The sequence below is a fragment of the Sarcophilus harrisii genome, chromosome 2 (assembly GCF_902635505.1).
Source record: "Sarcophilus harrisii chromosome 2, mSarHar1.11, whole genome shotgun sequence".
Taxonomy (NCBI): Eukaryota; Metazoa; Chordata; class Mammalia; order Dasyuromorphia; family Dasyuridae; genus Sarcophilus; species Sarcophilus harrisii.
The window spans coordinates 545,518,358-545,534,088 of record NC_045427.1 but is presented as its reverse complement, the minus strand read 5'-3'; the positions used below and the strand labels follow the sequence as shown (position 1 = coordinate 545,534,088).

Here is a 15,731-nt window from a genome sequence, read left to right as displayed (position 1 = left end):
TTAAGATAGGAAGAAGAAGTGCTTCCCCCTTCAGGGCCTTCGTGCTTCATTAAGAGTTTTGTTTTTGTTTAGCTATGAGAGATGCTTCAAAATGTAGTGAAAGAGAAAAGAAGAAGAGAGGAAAGAAAAGTGGTCCACATGCATGAAGGCATTGCTTTAGCTCTGTGGTCGTTGTGGAGTCCCAGTAAATTACTAGGTTCTCTGCCTTTGAGGTGAATGGGAATTTCACTATTAAATGAGAGTGTGTATAGGAAGATCTACTGATTAGTGGAAAGTGAATTGAGCATCTCTGTTCAGAGGGGAAATGTTTAGGGAAAATATTCATCATATTGGGAGGCACCATGACATCTAGTAGATTCAGTATGTCTAAAGATCCATTAATGGAATTACCAGCCCCTTCCTCATTTCTGGGGGGCAAATTCTAGCTATTGTAGATAGCACTAAATTATGAGATTGGTAAAGTATCTTTCACAAGGGGCAGGTGTGAACTTGGAATAAAATGAACTCTAAATCTCATTCAAGTCAAGGTAAGGTTTTCTCACAAGCCCCATGTCACATACTTTTTACTTCCAATGATTGTGGAGATGCTTCCTGGGTAGGAATGTGCCTATATTCTCTGGCTTAATTGCTTCTAAGTCTTTCATTGTCACTGGAAAGTCCAGACAGCCCTTTTATATCTATTCAGTTCATCAATGGAAACATTGTACATTTAGAGACCAATGTCAACCACTCACTATTCTTCCCCCTTCCTAAGGAGTTGTAATCAATCCTAGATCTGAGACAGAGAACTCTAATATAAATAATGTAAAGAGGGATTATTTTTCTAGGGCATGTATTAGGGATATGCCAGACCTCTTCCTTCCCCTCAAGAACTGTCAAAATTGACAACTTTTGTCCACTGCTAGTGATTCATGTGGGGATAAATGATACCACCAGAGGGAAGTTAGAAAACTTGGTTAAAAATGATGAAGTCCTGGAAAAAAATTGATATATTGAGGGACACAGGTGGTGTTTCATCACTGCCACTATTTGAAAGTAGGGGTTTCCAAAGTGAAAGACAGATTTGGTAAGTGAATAGCTGACTGAGAAGTTAGTGCCTGAGAAAAGTATTTTTCTGGATATTGTCTTGGCAAATGATTGACTATACCTAACAAGGGCTGAAAAAAAATCATATTTGCTTGGAGACTTGAAAATTTAATTGGGTGGGATTTAAATTGAAAAAGAAAACTGTCCACATAACTCTGATAAGTCTACTACTGTCAGAGAAATATGTATAATATGAAGAACAGCATAAGAGAGGACCAATAATTTCCAAGAGATAATATCTGAGAAAAGAAAGAGCGATAGACCAAAGGACCTCATATATTTATATATAGATACAAGAATAATTAATATATGGAAGTGGACTTCAAGAAGCAGATTTGACTTCATAGATTTCATTGTGACTTGTAAGATGGGACTCATGACTGTCATTTGGCTTGGAAAGAGTATATTTTATTTCAAAAAAACAAAACAGGTGAAATGAGGGTGTAAGGAGTTGACTGAGCTGTGGGACTTTTAAAATTTTACCAAGAGTGAGCTTTGAAAGATTTGAAAAATAGGAAAATCCTTGTACCTCTTATTCTAGAATGAAGCCCTAGAAGGCACTCTTCAGAAGTATCCTCTGCTCCTGGGGTCCCTCCCTTTAGGAGGATGGAGGGCTTCTTTTAGAACCACCATTTAATGAGAACATTAGACTAGTCATTTCTTCATTTCTTACCCTCATTGTACTTCTCTGTACTCTTGTGTCACTGCTCTCATCCCACCAGTAACTTTTCTCCCCTCTTTCCAGTTTTTTTCCTGCATTGTCTTCTCCATTATAAGGAAAGCTCTTTGGGGTTGGGGCATGGCCGTCTTTATTTTTGCTTGTATTCAGATTCTTAGTACCTAGCATATAGTAAGCACTTAATGAATGCTTGTTGGTTTAACTTTTTGCAGGACTAGAAAATGGCAAATATTTGATCTCATTAATAAAAACCAGGATGAATTTTGCAAATTATAGACTAGTTCTGATAATATTCCAGAACATCTTAAGTTTGTAAATGCTTAGAAAGGGAAGCAAGAATCACTAAAAACCAGGATAAATTTTTTAAAAATTAAGAACAGGTCATGCCAGGCTATCTTGACTTCCTTTTTTTTTCTTTCAATAGTGAATTAAACTGGTTAATGATGGGGAGGCTGTTGAAATAAGATTTCAGCAAAAGATAAGACTATATCACATACTGTATATTAATAAAAGATATATAAATTATTAATATGAATTTGGAATTGATTTAATAACATCACCTAAAAGGTAGCCTTTAACTATTAGATGCTGACTTTGAGGGAAGTCTTTAACATAGTTCTCCAGAGATCAGTCCAAGGTCCAGTGTTATTCATAGCTTTTATCAACGACTTAAGTTAAACCTAAAAGATTTGCCAAAATTTCCACTAATATTATGCTTGGAGGGATATCTAACATGTTTAATGAAAGAGTCTGGACCAAAAAAGATTTTGTTAGGTAAGTATGATGAGGGGAATTGGGTAGTATGAAATGCAATATAAATACATATTCAATTTTCCAATTGAGTTGACAAAATCAGCTTCATTAATATAGGATGAAGGAGATAGGGTGAGACAACAGCTGGTTTGAAAGAATCTGGGGGTTTTAGTAGGTCACAAAATGTCAACACTTGATCTCTCAGTCATGTAAAATGGCAGCCAAAGAAAGTTATCTTTATCCTAGGATGCACTAAAAGAGACATAGTGTTCAGTATGAGAAAAGTAATATTTATACTCTGCTGTGCTTTATGTATCTATCAGACTATGTGTAAAGTTTTCCCAATACTAGACTATGTATAGAGTTTTGCTTTTTATCCTAAATATCCCAATATAGGAAAGACAGATGAGTTGCAGGCAGTCCAGAAGAAGCCAAAAATAATGATGGGATGACTGGGGAACAAGCCACATGGGGATCAAAGGAAAAAAGTGAAGTTATTTAGCTTGCCAAAGGGAAGACTTAAAGAGGCCATGGTAGTTGTTTTCATATGTTTGGAGGGCTGTTGTATGAACCAAGGACTAGATTTGTTCTGCTTGACCTTAAAAGCCAGAACCAAGAATAATGGTGGGTTTAAGTTTCAGAGAGTCAGATTTTAGCTTTATAAAGAAGTGAAATCGATTTCCTAGCAATTATAGCTGCTGTCCCAAAGTAGAATCGGTTGCCTTGGGAGGTAGTAGGTTCCATTTTCTCTTCATTTGAAGTCCGTCAAACTCTAATGGGTGATCAACTTTGGGTGATATTGGATAAGGAATACTTGTTCAGCTACAGGTTGGACCAATTGGCCTCTGAAGATTCTTCCATGTCTTAGATTTGTAATTCTGTGAAGGTTATATTGAGTGTCTTCTATATTGATTAGTTCTATATTGATTAATATTAGGAGATAAGGAAGAAGTCTAAGACTTGGCACAGGCCTCATGGAGAAAGTAGAATTTAACTAAGCTGGGTTCTGTCACTTAGTATCTGTGACTTCTAATTAGTTCTAGTTCTATTACTAGCTTGCTATGTGGCAAGTCACTTAACTATCTAGGTTATAATTCCTCATTATGTATTTTGGGATTGTGATATTCTGTGTCTCAGTTACTTGCATTAGGATCCCACAAATCAGTCTACTAGTTAATGTATTCTATGAAGCCTGGGACTACACGATCCTCATTCACATCATCTACATCACCATTTCTTAGCTAAACTTTTTTGTTTTTCCCAGTGCCTGCCATTGTGCTGTATATACAAAAGTACTCCTGTCTGTCAAATTGAACTGATGTGAGATAATTGAAGGAGGAAATGAGACAGGCTTGTTTCTCTAGAAGACTAGACTGTTGTTGCTCAAATCTAAAGATTTTATTTATCCCAGAGAGAGAGGATGGGAATGGATAAAAGGAAAAACTAGGAAGGAGTGAATGTCTATAGGAAAACAGAAATACATTCACTACTCATAGAGAATCCCTCCAGAGATGCTTATTATAGAAACAGGACTAAAGGAGACCTTCAGATGTCATTTAACCCATACTGCTGTATTCAGACAGGATTGAAAGTAAACTGAACCAAATCAATGGCATGTCCCTACTACTAGACTTTCAGGAGCACTCTCTTCTCACTCACTGGGCCTGAGCATTTTCTAAGAATATTGTTGAAGGGACAAAGTTTGCAGTGGATTTCTAAGAAACTGATTTTATTGCTGAGCAAAAAAATTATTAAAAGCATTTAGGCAACAATATATTGCAGCTGTTTCACATAATCTCAGACAAAACATTTGTCATGGGCAGGTTCAAACTCTCTGATGCTTGTTGAGTAAAATAAAGGACCATTAAGTTGTATTTGCTGGTCTTCCTTTTATTGTGGCTTTACAGGTATCTTTCCTACTTCCTTGAAATGTTTCCTACCATTTTGTCCATTGGAACCATTTTACCATTACCTTTGACATGTTGGCAATGGATTCTGTATTGGAAACATTTTTTGAGTATAAAAACTAAATGCATGTATGCTGATGTCCATGTGTTTAATGCAGCAGCCATTTTTAACTGAGGTTCACTGAGCTACAAACAGTTCCAGCTGATACAATTTACAGTACTGCCACACATGTCTATCAAAAAATTATACTATCAACAGCACTGTTGGGTTGTATATAATATTCTGATAATTAATCTTATAAGAGTTCTTTTGGACAACCTTTTAATTCCCCTCATCCATCTTCATCTAAACCTCCTTCATGAATTGGGGGTGAGAGTTAGGACATAGGAATGGACAAGTTTATAGTGTTACCTAAGGCCGTCTGGGAAATTTGAGTTGGTGCATCAAGGTTTACAACAGGCTTTTGTCTACTATTTTTCATTAGGCCATTGGAGGCTTGATGATATTTTCATAGAGTTATAGGATTTTAGAGTTTTATGGAACCTTACAGGGTCTAACTCAAATCTCTGCCTGATGAATTAAATCTCTCTACAAAATCCTGACAAGTGATTTTGATGGCCCTTATCATTTCCCTTCACTTGTCTCTCTTGTTTTTATCTGTCTCTTTCCATTGGGTTATACATTTGTAGTTTAGGGATCTAGATGAATGATTATGGGCAGGTGAGGAAAAACAGAGGAGAAAAAAATTAAGAAATGACAGCCTTCAACATAGTGATGATAATATTTTAACTTGAAAATTATTTGTCTTTGTTTCCTCCAAAGCAGGAGCACAGTGCTTAGCACATAATAGTTGCTGGATAAATATGTATGGAAAGAAGGAAGGAACAAGGAAGATTGACTGAGAATAAATTGCATAGTTCATACAAACATAAACAATATGCAAATGAGATACAAATCACATGCAACTTTAAAATGTGCTTTGTGCATTTCTCTACCTTCCCCACCCTCCAATTAGAAAAATCTCATGGAGATGTATTAAAACTTGTTTCAAATCCTTTTTGGAAGAAGCAGAAGCATACATTGTAAATAAACAAATAATAGTGATATTTATACTTGTATAGATTTTAAAAAAATTCTTTCTAATATATCAATTAACCCTTACAAATTGCCTGTGAGTTAAGCCAGGGCAGATATGATTACCCTCTATTTTATAAAGGAAGAAACTGACTCAGAGAAGTTAAATGGTCTGCCAATCTCATAGGAAATAAGCAGCTGGATTTGGATGGGAAATCAAGTTTCCTGACTCCTATTCTGGTGCTCTTTCCAGAATATTTTATTTTTTAATACTATTAAGTTTCATTCATTAGCTTTGGGCCATCATTCTAGCTTGTTGAGATTTTCTTGAATTCTAGTTTTTTTTTCATATAACACTATTAACTATCTCTTTTAGATTCTTGTCATCTGCAAATTTGATATAATTGTGCTATTTAAGTGTTCATTCAAATCACTAATTAAAAATATTGAACTGAATAGGGTTAAGGACAGAGCCCTGAAGGACTCTACTAGAAACTTCTAAGCATGTTGAAATCAATCATATAAACATGCTTTTTTTTTTTTTAAAGTCCAGTCATTTAAGCCAGTGAATTCATTCAACTATGCTGCTATCTAAGTCACACAGCTCCATGTTTTCTCACTTAAAATTAAAAAAAATATTAAAATTTGTTTAATATGTAATTAGGAAAAATGAAATAGTATTAAAAAGTTTATAATGAAAAATATAGAATGAACTAGAATATGACATTAATTCAACTTCTCCAATAACATTGTCAAAAAATTGAAATAAGGTTAGTCTGGTATGATTTGTTCCTGATTAACTCATTCTGAAGTATAATGATCACTATTTCCCTTGCCCAGTATTTATAAGCCATCTTATTAATTAATCTATCAGTGATGGATCTTTTTAATAATGTTTTATTATCTTGCCAGGAACTGGTCTATCTTACACACACACACACACACACACCAAAAGTGGCTCAACAATTATATCTACATCTACAATTTTTCTCAGTACCCATGGATATAGTTTATCAATGCTAGGTGACAAACTCTTAAAGGACAATTAGGTACTCTTCTAAGATTTTCCAACTTATCTTCTTTTCAATAAACTAATTACCTAGTTGTGTCTTATTATCATATTTCTTAGGAGAGAAAATGTAAGCAAAATGGGAATTGAATAGTTCTGCCTTCTTTATGGGTATTATGAAAATATTCACCCCAGTAAAGTCCTTTGTAGTTAACACAAATTCATTCTTTCTTTTAGTATTCCTGACACTCCCATTACAGGACTATATTGCTCTTTTGCATTTATCTTCAGGGTCCTGTCTTTGATTTGGATTAAATATATGACTCTTTTTAAAAATAGAGAGACAGCACAGAAAAATGGAAGGCATACTGGGGGAAATCTAGATTCAAATAATCACTTATAGCTATGTTAGCCTGGACAAGACACTTCACCTCTCTACTTCAGTTTACTCATTTTTTAAGATAAGGGGGTTGGATCTGATGGTTTTTAAAGTCCTTTCCCAGTATAAATATCTGATCCTATGAGAACTATGATTTTGGTATCTGAATCAGTCAATAAGTCTGTTACACTCCTCTTCCCCCCTCCATTTATTTCTATCATGATTGTTTACTTTTATCAACTGGAGAGTGCTTTTTTCTATTGTGAATAATAAAATAGATTATTAGGGAAGTGAGTTACACTTTTCAGTATTTCATGCCCATGCTGTTTCTTTTTAATGTAATATAATTTGATGATTCTGGTAATTATTTTTCTTTTCCTGCTGTGACATAGACTTCCTTGATTCTCTGATTTTGTCTCTCAGTTTGAGCCATTATGAGGAACATCTAGGGATCCATAGAAGCTTTTCTCATTGATCTCTGTTCTCAGGCAAATGAGTAGTATAGTGGGAACAGTGCTAATCTTAGAGACTGGATGATCTGAGTTTGAATTCTGTATGATCTTGGGCAAGTCACTTAATCTTTTTAAACCACAATTTCCTGTAAACTGGGGATAATAATTGTACCTACCTCCCAGGGTAACCATCAAATGAAATAACAAGTAGAGTGTCTTCAAAACCATAAACCCCCATGTAAGTCTTAACTATTATTATTCTAGAGACTTGGTACTGGGCGGAAGAAGAGAAATATACCAGATATGGGTATGGGTCTGGAGTCAGAGGCCAAACCTTGATTGATGACATGGCTTTCTCTGTGTTGTGATTTGAGCAGGTCCTGTGGCCGTAATCAGTGGTGAGGAGGATTCAGCCAGCCCACTCCACCACATAAACCATGGTATCACCACACCCTCGTCGCTGGACGCCGGGCCGGACACAGTGGTGATTGGTATGACGCGAATCCCTGTCATTGAGAACCCTCAATATTTCCGACAGGGACACAACTGCCACAAGCCAGACACATGTGAGTACTTGAGTTGAAGGGTCCCCTTTGGAGGGAGGGGCTGGTCGGGCCAAAGATCCAAGACTGGGGATTCTTGCACTAGGGATTCATTCTCTGCCATCTACCACTTCCTGCCCACTTCCAAATAGGCTCTCCCTGACTGGCTCTGGAACAGATATGAGGAAAAATCTCTATTGTGTTCCGAGTTGGCAGGGAAGACAAGGTTCAAAGCACTGTGGAGGGAGGGCCTTACCTTCTGCTGCTTTCAGTAGCCTCCAGCCCTCCTGCCTGTCCCAGGGTACACTGAATGATTTCCCCTAAGGTCATCTATTTATTTTCCAAGTCAGATAAAATTCAGAGGAGATTGGGAAGAAAGGTCAGAGGCAAAGGGTCTGGTCTGACCAAGAAAAGTGAAAGAATAAACAAGACAAATCCTGGTTGTGACCTGGTCTGTGCCTTTACTAAAAGATGATCTATGGCAAGCCAGAGTGCAATGTAATGAATAAGCAAGGCTCTTACAAAACCTGTGACTATAGTAAAGAAGGAATGAATGGGAAAGAAGAACTTTACAAATGTAAACATTCTCTAGCTTCTTCTCTTGGGACAAAGACTGGGCTTTGAGTGTGCTGTCACAAAACTAGCTATGCACATGGGTAGAGAAGGACTCCCAGAATTCCTAGAGTCCCTTTGCCACTTCTCCAATTTAGTTTAGATGACTCACTTCCTTCTCATTCCTTTGTATCTCTTCTTTTTGCCTTTCTGCTCCTTGTTGGTCCCTTTCTTGGACACTTGGACTTGTCTACATGGATCCTTTCTTAAGGCAGTACTTGTCCCACATGACTGCATCTCCTCTCCAGACCCACTCTGTGCCCAGAAGAACTAAACCTTCATGGTTTTGCAGGAGGAGGGACTGGATATTTGGTTGGATAGCCCAAACATCTGAGGCTTCTTAGTTGTTACTCAGCCATATGTAGATACTAAAATCTTGGCGTTAGAAGAAAGTTTAATCTAAATGCCTCATTTATAGATGAAGAAACTGAGACCCAGAGAGGTGAAATAAACTCTCCTTCATTGCCCCTCTCCACAAACTCAAGACTATCCATCTGTTTTTCAACTATTTGAGAGTGAAGATATATCACAGCAGTCAATGATTTTTATTCTTTCTTGGAAATCCATTTAATTTCTCTTACACCTTAGCCAAACTGATTCAGGAAAGGAGGTTTATTCAATACTGCCAATGACCATCATTTTGGGGTCACAATAGGTTATGACACAACTCCTTCCCTAAATTTTTTTTCCTACTGATAAGGTTTACAGTGAGGTAGTTGAAAGAGACCAAGAAATGGAATCATTCAGGCAGTAGATATCTGCATCCCCAAACTGATGCTACTGAAACACTTGTGATCTTCTAGTTCTAGGAAAGAGACTTAAATTCAGAGTAATAACTGTATCAATGGCAAGTGGAGGGAAGGGTGGGAGAAGAGATAGAAAGAACTCGTATTGTAGGCATGAACATGTGAAAATAATGGCATTGCTTTGACTCAAAACCCTCTCTAGATTCCGGGATTGTTCTAGATAATTCCTGGTGCTTCTTGGTTGTGAAGGGGAGAGTAGTTTTGTCATGGAGCTATTAGTACCATGTTGCATTCTAGGACTAATGATCAGAAGCCTTCTGGGGAGACAGCTGTCTTTGATTAGGGATTTGAGAGCCACTGGATTGGAGATGTTCACGTTAGCTAAGCCTCTGTGATCCAGGGGCAGAATAATCTGACTCTTATTTACAATGTATTAAACAATAGTGGTGAAACAGTCTCTTTATGCAGTGTGCACATTATACCCTAAGGCTGGTTATATACCAATGAGTAGGAGTGAAAGGAGGACCTGATAGGGATCATTGGCCTGTATGTTTCTTGCCAATCAGTCAAAGGATTATAGAGCTGATTGAGAACCTCAAAGTACTCCAGTCTAACTACTCTCATCTTAACAGATGTAGAAACTGAGACATAGAAAAGTGAAGTAATTTCTCAAAGATCATAAAACTAGTTAGTGGTAGATGTAACATTTGAACCCAGGTCTTCTGATTCCAAATCTGGTGCTCTCTCTACTATTCTATCGATATATAGAGGACCATAGATATAATACCATCCCTGCAGCTTCTTGATTTTAGGAGAACTGGGGATCTGTTTATATTGATTTTTTTTTCTTATCAGATACCTCCTGAATTAATTGCAGGAAGACTCAGAATGTCAAATTGGCATTGATGCTCATCTGGGGAAAAATAGATTTTGAGCCTGAGGGAGGTTTAAAAGCTAGTAGAGGAAAACCTTATCAGAAGGGTAGAATAATATGATTGTAGTTTATAGAATAACCTAGCTATTGAAGAAAGATCCTTGAAAAGGACCCTTTTATTTTGTCCTGTGAAAGGACACAGGATAATTCCCAGTTTTTCCCAGAAAACATGTGTGGTATGAAAAGCAACATACAGGAGCAATGTATCCAGACTTGACTAATCCTCTTCCCTCTGTTAATCCTCTGGATGATTCAGAGGCACACTGATGGGAGCACCCCACTTCTCAGTAGAGATTTACTAGCTGAGACAGCATCAAGGGCTCTGATTACAAAGACTTGATCAGTCTCTGAGAACAGACTCCAAGACACATCCTAGGGTGCAATGAGACACTATCATAAATAATTAAATCCAAATGCTTCTTGGCAGATAAATCAGCAAAGTACATTTTGTGATGTTACAAACCAGACTACAATTCCTCCTTTTGGAGGAGTGGTGAGGGAAAGAGAGGCGGGTAAGAGGGGAGGAATGCTCATTTTGTGGATCCCCAGGGGTCTCACAATATGATTCAACAAACATATCAATTTAATCAACATATTATGGGCAAGACATTCTGTGAGGCACTGGGGAATACAAAGATGAATAATAATGACAACAATAATAATAATGGTAATAGCTTACATCTATATAACACTTTATTCTTGAAAACATTTCATACACATTATCTCTTTAGATAAGACCCAGTCCCTGCCCTCAAGGAGCTAAAATTAGGCTGAACATTGTGACTCTGGAAGGAATGGAAGAGAAAAGAGGGTCCCTGTGCCAAGCTTCATTATTTCCTGAAGCCATAGCAGCTGAATAGTCTCACTGTTGGCTGGGTGTAGGACCAAAGTTCTTTGCTTTATCTATGTTTTTATTATAAATGATCTTGCACATACTGACATCTGACAAAATGTCTGTTGAATAGATTACATTAAATATCTTTCTGGTGTGATTTGTTTACTTGATATTTTGTCTGTCTCTCACTTCCTAAGTCCTTAATTTGATTCATATATTTCGATCTCTGTTTATTTCAGCATACCCAGTTATTTGTGAAGAAGTATTTTCATACTTTGGAATAGGATATAGATTTGTTTTGTATGTCCAGATCAAAGTATATGACTGGCAACTCGGGGTTTCCTTCCCTGTTTCTTCTCCTCAAATCCTGTACTAGGTTAGAGTTCTAATGAAAGAATAAAGAAATTTTACATTTGGAATGGGCCATGGAAGTCATCTAATATAATTCCTATCTGAAATATGAATCTTTTCTACCATATCACCTGAAATAGTCACTCAGCTTTTGTCTGAAGGACCTTCAGCAATACAGATCTTAATACCTTTCAATTCTAACTTGTTAGAAAAGTTCTCCTTATATTGAGCTAAAATCTGCTTCTCCATCAATTACAATCCTTGACCCTATTTTTACATTTTAGGGCTAAGCAGAATATTTAATTCTTTAATGTTAAATGTAACATAACTATACAAATTTAAGTTAAAGGAAAATGGTTGGTTTTTATAGGGCAAAGCAATAGATTTTTGGTCTAGATTATGTGTGTAGGAAAAACACCATTTCTAGCAATTTCCACATGAGATATCTCCTCCTATCATGGTAGCTTTTATTGCTGCTTAACAGTCCTTTTATTCAACATTTTCTAATTTCTAGGGTATACTCTCTATAGTGATTATTCCAAAGCTTTACATGTCTTAAGCCCTCAAATTTGATCTCTTCAAGTTTGATTTTTCAGAAGATATCTTGGGTTTTGTTGAGAGAATAGAGACTATCTGTTGTGGGTTCCTTAATACTTACTTCTTTTAGTTTCAAACTATTTTTTTCTCTGCATTTTTTCTTCTCATCTTTCTTTCCTGCCTCTGAGAAAAAAGTGCTCTCCCTCTTTTCAAGGCTAATTCTATTTCCTTATCACTTTTAAATAATAATAATAGCTACCATTTATATAGCATCTTAAGATTTGCAAAACAATTTACAAATATTTCGTTTTATTCTCCCAACAAACCTAAGAGAACGGATATCATTACCCATTTTATAGATGAGGGAAGTGAAGTAGACAGCAGTTAAGTGATTTGTTCAAGGCCACACATATATAGATACTGTCTGAATTCACATTAAACTCATCTCTTCCTGACTTTTGGTTCAAGACTCTTTTCATTTTGCCACCTAGTTGCAGCTTTATAGGAACTTGAACCTCTCTTTTTCTCTTGGTTCCTATTTTTCTTTCTTTAAGAATGCTTAGGCCTTACTATCCTTCCTGCCCACTAAGACTCTTGATGTTCTTCCCCTCTAAAGATTCTGTCTTATTTCTATTTTCAATTAATTTTTACTTTTTTGAAGTACATAGACAACACTTGTTACTTCTGTTTTCCTCCTTGAACCCTTGTCATCTCATTTATAATCTTGATATTTGTCTAAATTTGCTTTTTCGTCATTGTTGTTGATCTGTCAAATTTAATACCTTTTCTTAATTCTCATTCTCTTTGAAATCTGTATATTGTTCAATACTTTTGGCTATTCAACTCCTTAAAATTTTCTTCTCTCTTGGCCTTTGTAACATATTTACCTTTCCTTTGTTAGAATTTCTGTATTATTAAAATGATTTTTCTTTGTATTCCAAATCACTGATTGTAGGTTGTGCCATGACTTAAGCCTTCTTCTCTAAGGCTAGTTTCAAAATTTATATCACCTATTGTGATTTCTTTCCTAGAGTACAGTTATATATTTTCCAACTGCTTGCTTTCCCATTTTGTAAAACTCCCCCTTTCTACCTTTCCAAATCATGTCTATCCTTTAAGGGTCAACTCATATTTTTTTTTCATTGAAGACTTTTCTGGACACCCCTACTTATTCCTCCCCATGAAACTCATGAAACATATTGTATGTATCACTTATTTATCATATAATCATATATTGTTCTGTGACCTCATGTAGATTTTTGTTTTTTTACTCTTACTTCATATGTATTTATTTTGATTTAGGTTTCTTATTGACAGGAATCTTTTTGCATAAATTTTCTACTTTATATCTCCTACTAGACTATAAGCTTCTTGAGGCCAGGAACTATTTTTCCCCCTTTTTTTTAATCCATTCTTGATACTTAATATTGTGCCTGGCACATGATAATCAGTTAATAAATTCTTGTTGACTAACTGGCTGACTGTACCCCATAACCTATAGCATAGAACTATAAGTATAAAAGGTGCTTAATAACCATGAATGAATAAATGGAAAGTGCCACTCATTATTGGGATATTGCCCCACTACACCGCATTCACGTTGTTCCTCTGGAAATGCTATCATTTGTTATTTAGGCATGTTGGACTTTATATGACCCCATTTGGGATTTTCTTGGTAAAGATACTGGAGTGGTTTGCTATTTCCTTCTCCAGATCATTTAATAGATTAGAAACTGAGGCAAACAGTCTTAATTGATTGCCTAAGGTCATACAACTGGTGTTAGAGGCTGGATTTAAACTCAGAGTTGAGTCTGCCTGATTCCAGGACTGGTGCTCTAATCATTTCTCTACATAACTGCCCTGGAAATGTTATAGAGAAGAGAAATAGCTAGCCACTCCCTAATAGGGAGGCCTAGAGAGACAGGGAAATGTTAATGTTTTAAAAGGAAAAAACAAATTGATTCCATATTCATACTATTGCTACTCTTGAAATTTCACAATTCAATTGCCTTTTCCAAGTCTTTTTTTCCTCCTCCTTGACTTCAGAATTATCATTTTTGTTGAAATGCTATTCTCTAGAAGTTTCAGTAGGACACTTCTTGCACATGACTTTGTTTTCTTAATCTTTACTCACTTTCTATCTTCAATGCCCCCCAACTCTCTCCTCTGCCCTGGCCAAATCTTCTGATCTCTATCATCAACCTCCCTAAACCATGATGGGGATATTAAAGATCCTGGGACTTATAATATTCATAAAATAGTTTTATGACCAGGACTTGCATTTCTGAAGACAGAATCTCTTTCCTCCTTCTTCCAGGCTTTTCCCTGTGTCAAGAAACTCAGTTGTCCTTGGATCTTGCCTTTTCTGAAAGAGGAATTATTAATACCACTTTTCCAGCCACAGTGGGGAACTAGGAGTCTATATGCTTAATGCCGTATTAATAGTACATTGGCATGATATAGATTTCTGTCACCCTTTATACTAACAAACATCACTTAGTATGGGGTAATGACGAATGTTTATTCCCAGCCACTTAGTTCAGCATAATGGACCCTGATGAAATATGGAAAACTCTCTCCCTTGTCTCTGATGCTGTGACCCCTCCCTACAGCAGCTGCTGATTCCACAGCAGCACAAACTGGATATCTCTCTAGCTAAAGACTTGGGCCCCTGGTACTTATAGTTCAGGCTGGAATTTTCCCTATTTGGGCAAATTGAAGCTGAGGAAGGAAAATAAGAAGAGGACAGTACAGAAAGGACATTGGTTCTGAATTGTTGCCTCGAAGATTTGGGTTTGGCTGGGTCTGAGGAGTGAGAAAAATGTAACCAGTATATAAATTCAGAGATTATGAGATTGTGTTCTTTAATCTTTTTTATATAAATACATGGATATTCTCAATTCCTCTTGAATAAGTGGTTGCTTATAGTTTGTGATCTCAGGAAAATGGGATATCTCTCTTCCTTTTCATGTCATGGAACTTAAAATTCTTTCGTTACAGGTTCATTCTTTTGAGTCTAAGATAATAACAGGAGCAATAATAATAACTTACATTTATAGACCACTTAGAAGTTATTTGTACCTTAGATAGTTTTTTATGAATTCAATCAAACATTTATTAAGTGCCCACTATGTACCACTTGAGGTAGACACTGAAGGTAGGTACAAAGACACCAACAAAATATCTGCACTCAAATGCAGGAAACAATTCATATGGAGAAACAACATATGTGTGGATGTGTATATAAATAATGAAGATACAATGTAACCTCAGAGGGCAACAAATTAATAATATTTAAGGATTCAAGATATGAAGAATTTTAAATGCCAAATAGATGAGTCTGTGTCTAGAATTGATAGGGAGCCACTGCAGGTTATTGAATGCAAAACTGATATTGTCCGAACTGCATTTTAGGAAATCCCAGTAGAAATTATATAGTAACTATCACCAGTAGTGAGGAGAATATTTAATTTGTATTCATTCATGCCTAATGGGTACTGTACATCTTCTCTCTGAGATGAAATCTTTTAGCAGTATGAGAAGTTTGGGCAGGGTACAATTATCTCTCCCTACCAACCTTTATTTTTTCTTATTTTCAGGTTTAGACAACGTCAAGACTAAGTTACTATTGTCATAGACTTGGTGAACTCTAAGCTTTAAGAGATTTTTAAAAAATGCATTGACTATGCATTGTTGGAAGAATATTAGCCTCCAGGAGGTAGTGCCTTGGCAACTATTACATCAAATCTTGTGCTATGAAGCTGGAGCTCAAAGACATTTCCCAGGCCTGAGGCAGCATGGTACTTACTGAGTGCAGGGTACAGGGTAAAAGGA

The 15,731-nt window shown here is 36.3% G+C and overlaps 1 protein-coding gene across 3 annotated transcripts in view; it reads left to right on the top strand.

Moving 5' to 3' along the window:
- The window catches only part of NTRK3 (neurotrophic receptor tyrosine kinase 3), a 451,535-nt gene that overhangs the window by 267,166 nt on the left and 168,638 nt on the right, over positions 1 to 15,731 (top strand). For all 3 annotated transcript variants that reach the window (XM_003755530.4, XM_012542269.3, XM_023497019.2), the window contains exon 12: positions 7,718 to 7,906. In XM_003755530.4, coding sequence (XP_003755578.1) covers positions 7,718 to 7,906 — 189 coding nt within the window. The remainder of the gene's footprint in view (positions 1 to 7,717; positions 7,907 to 15,731) is intronic.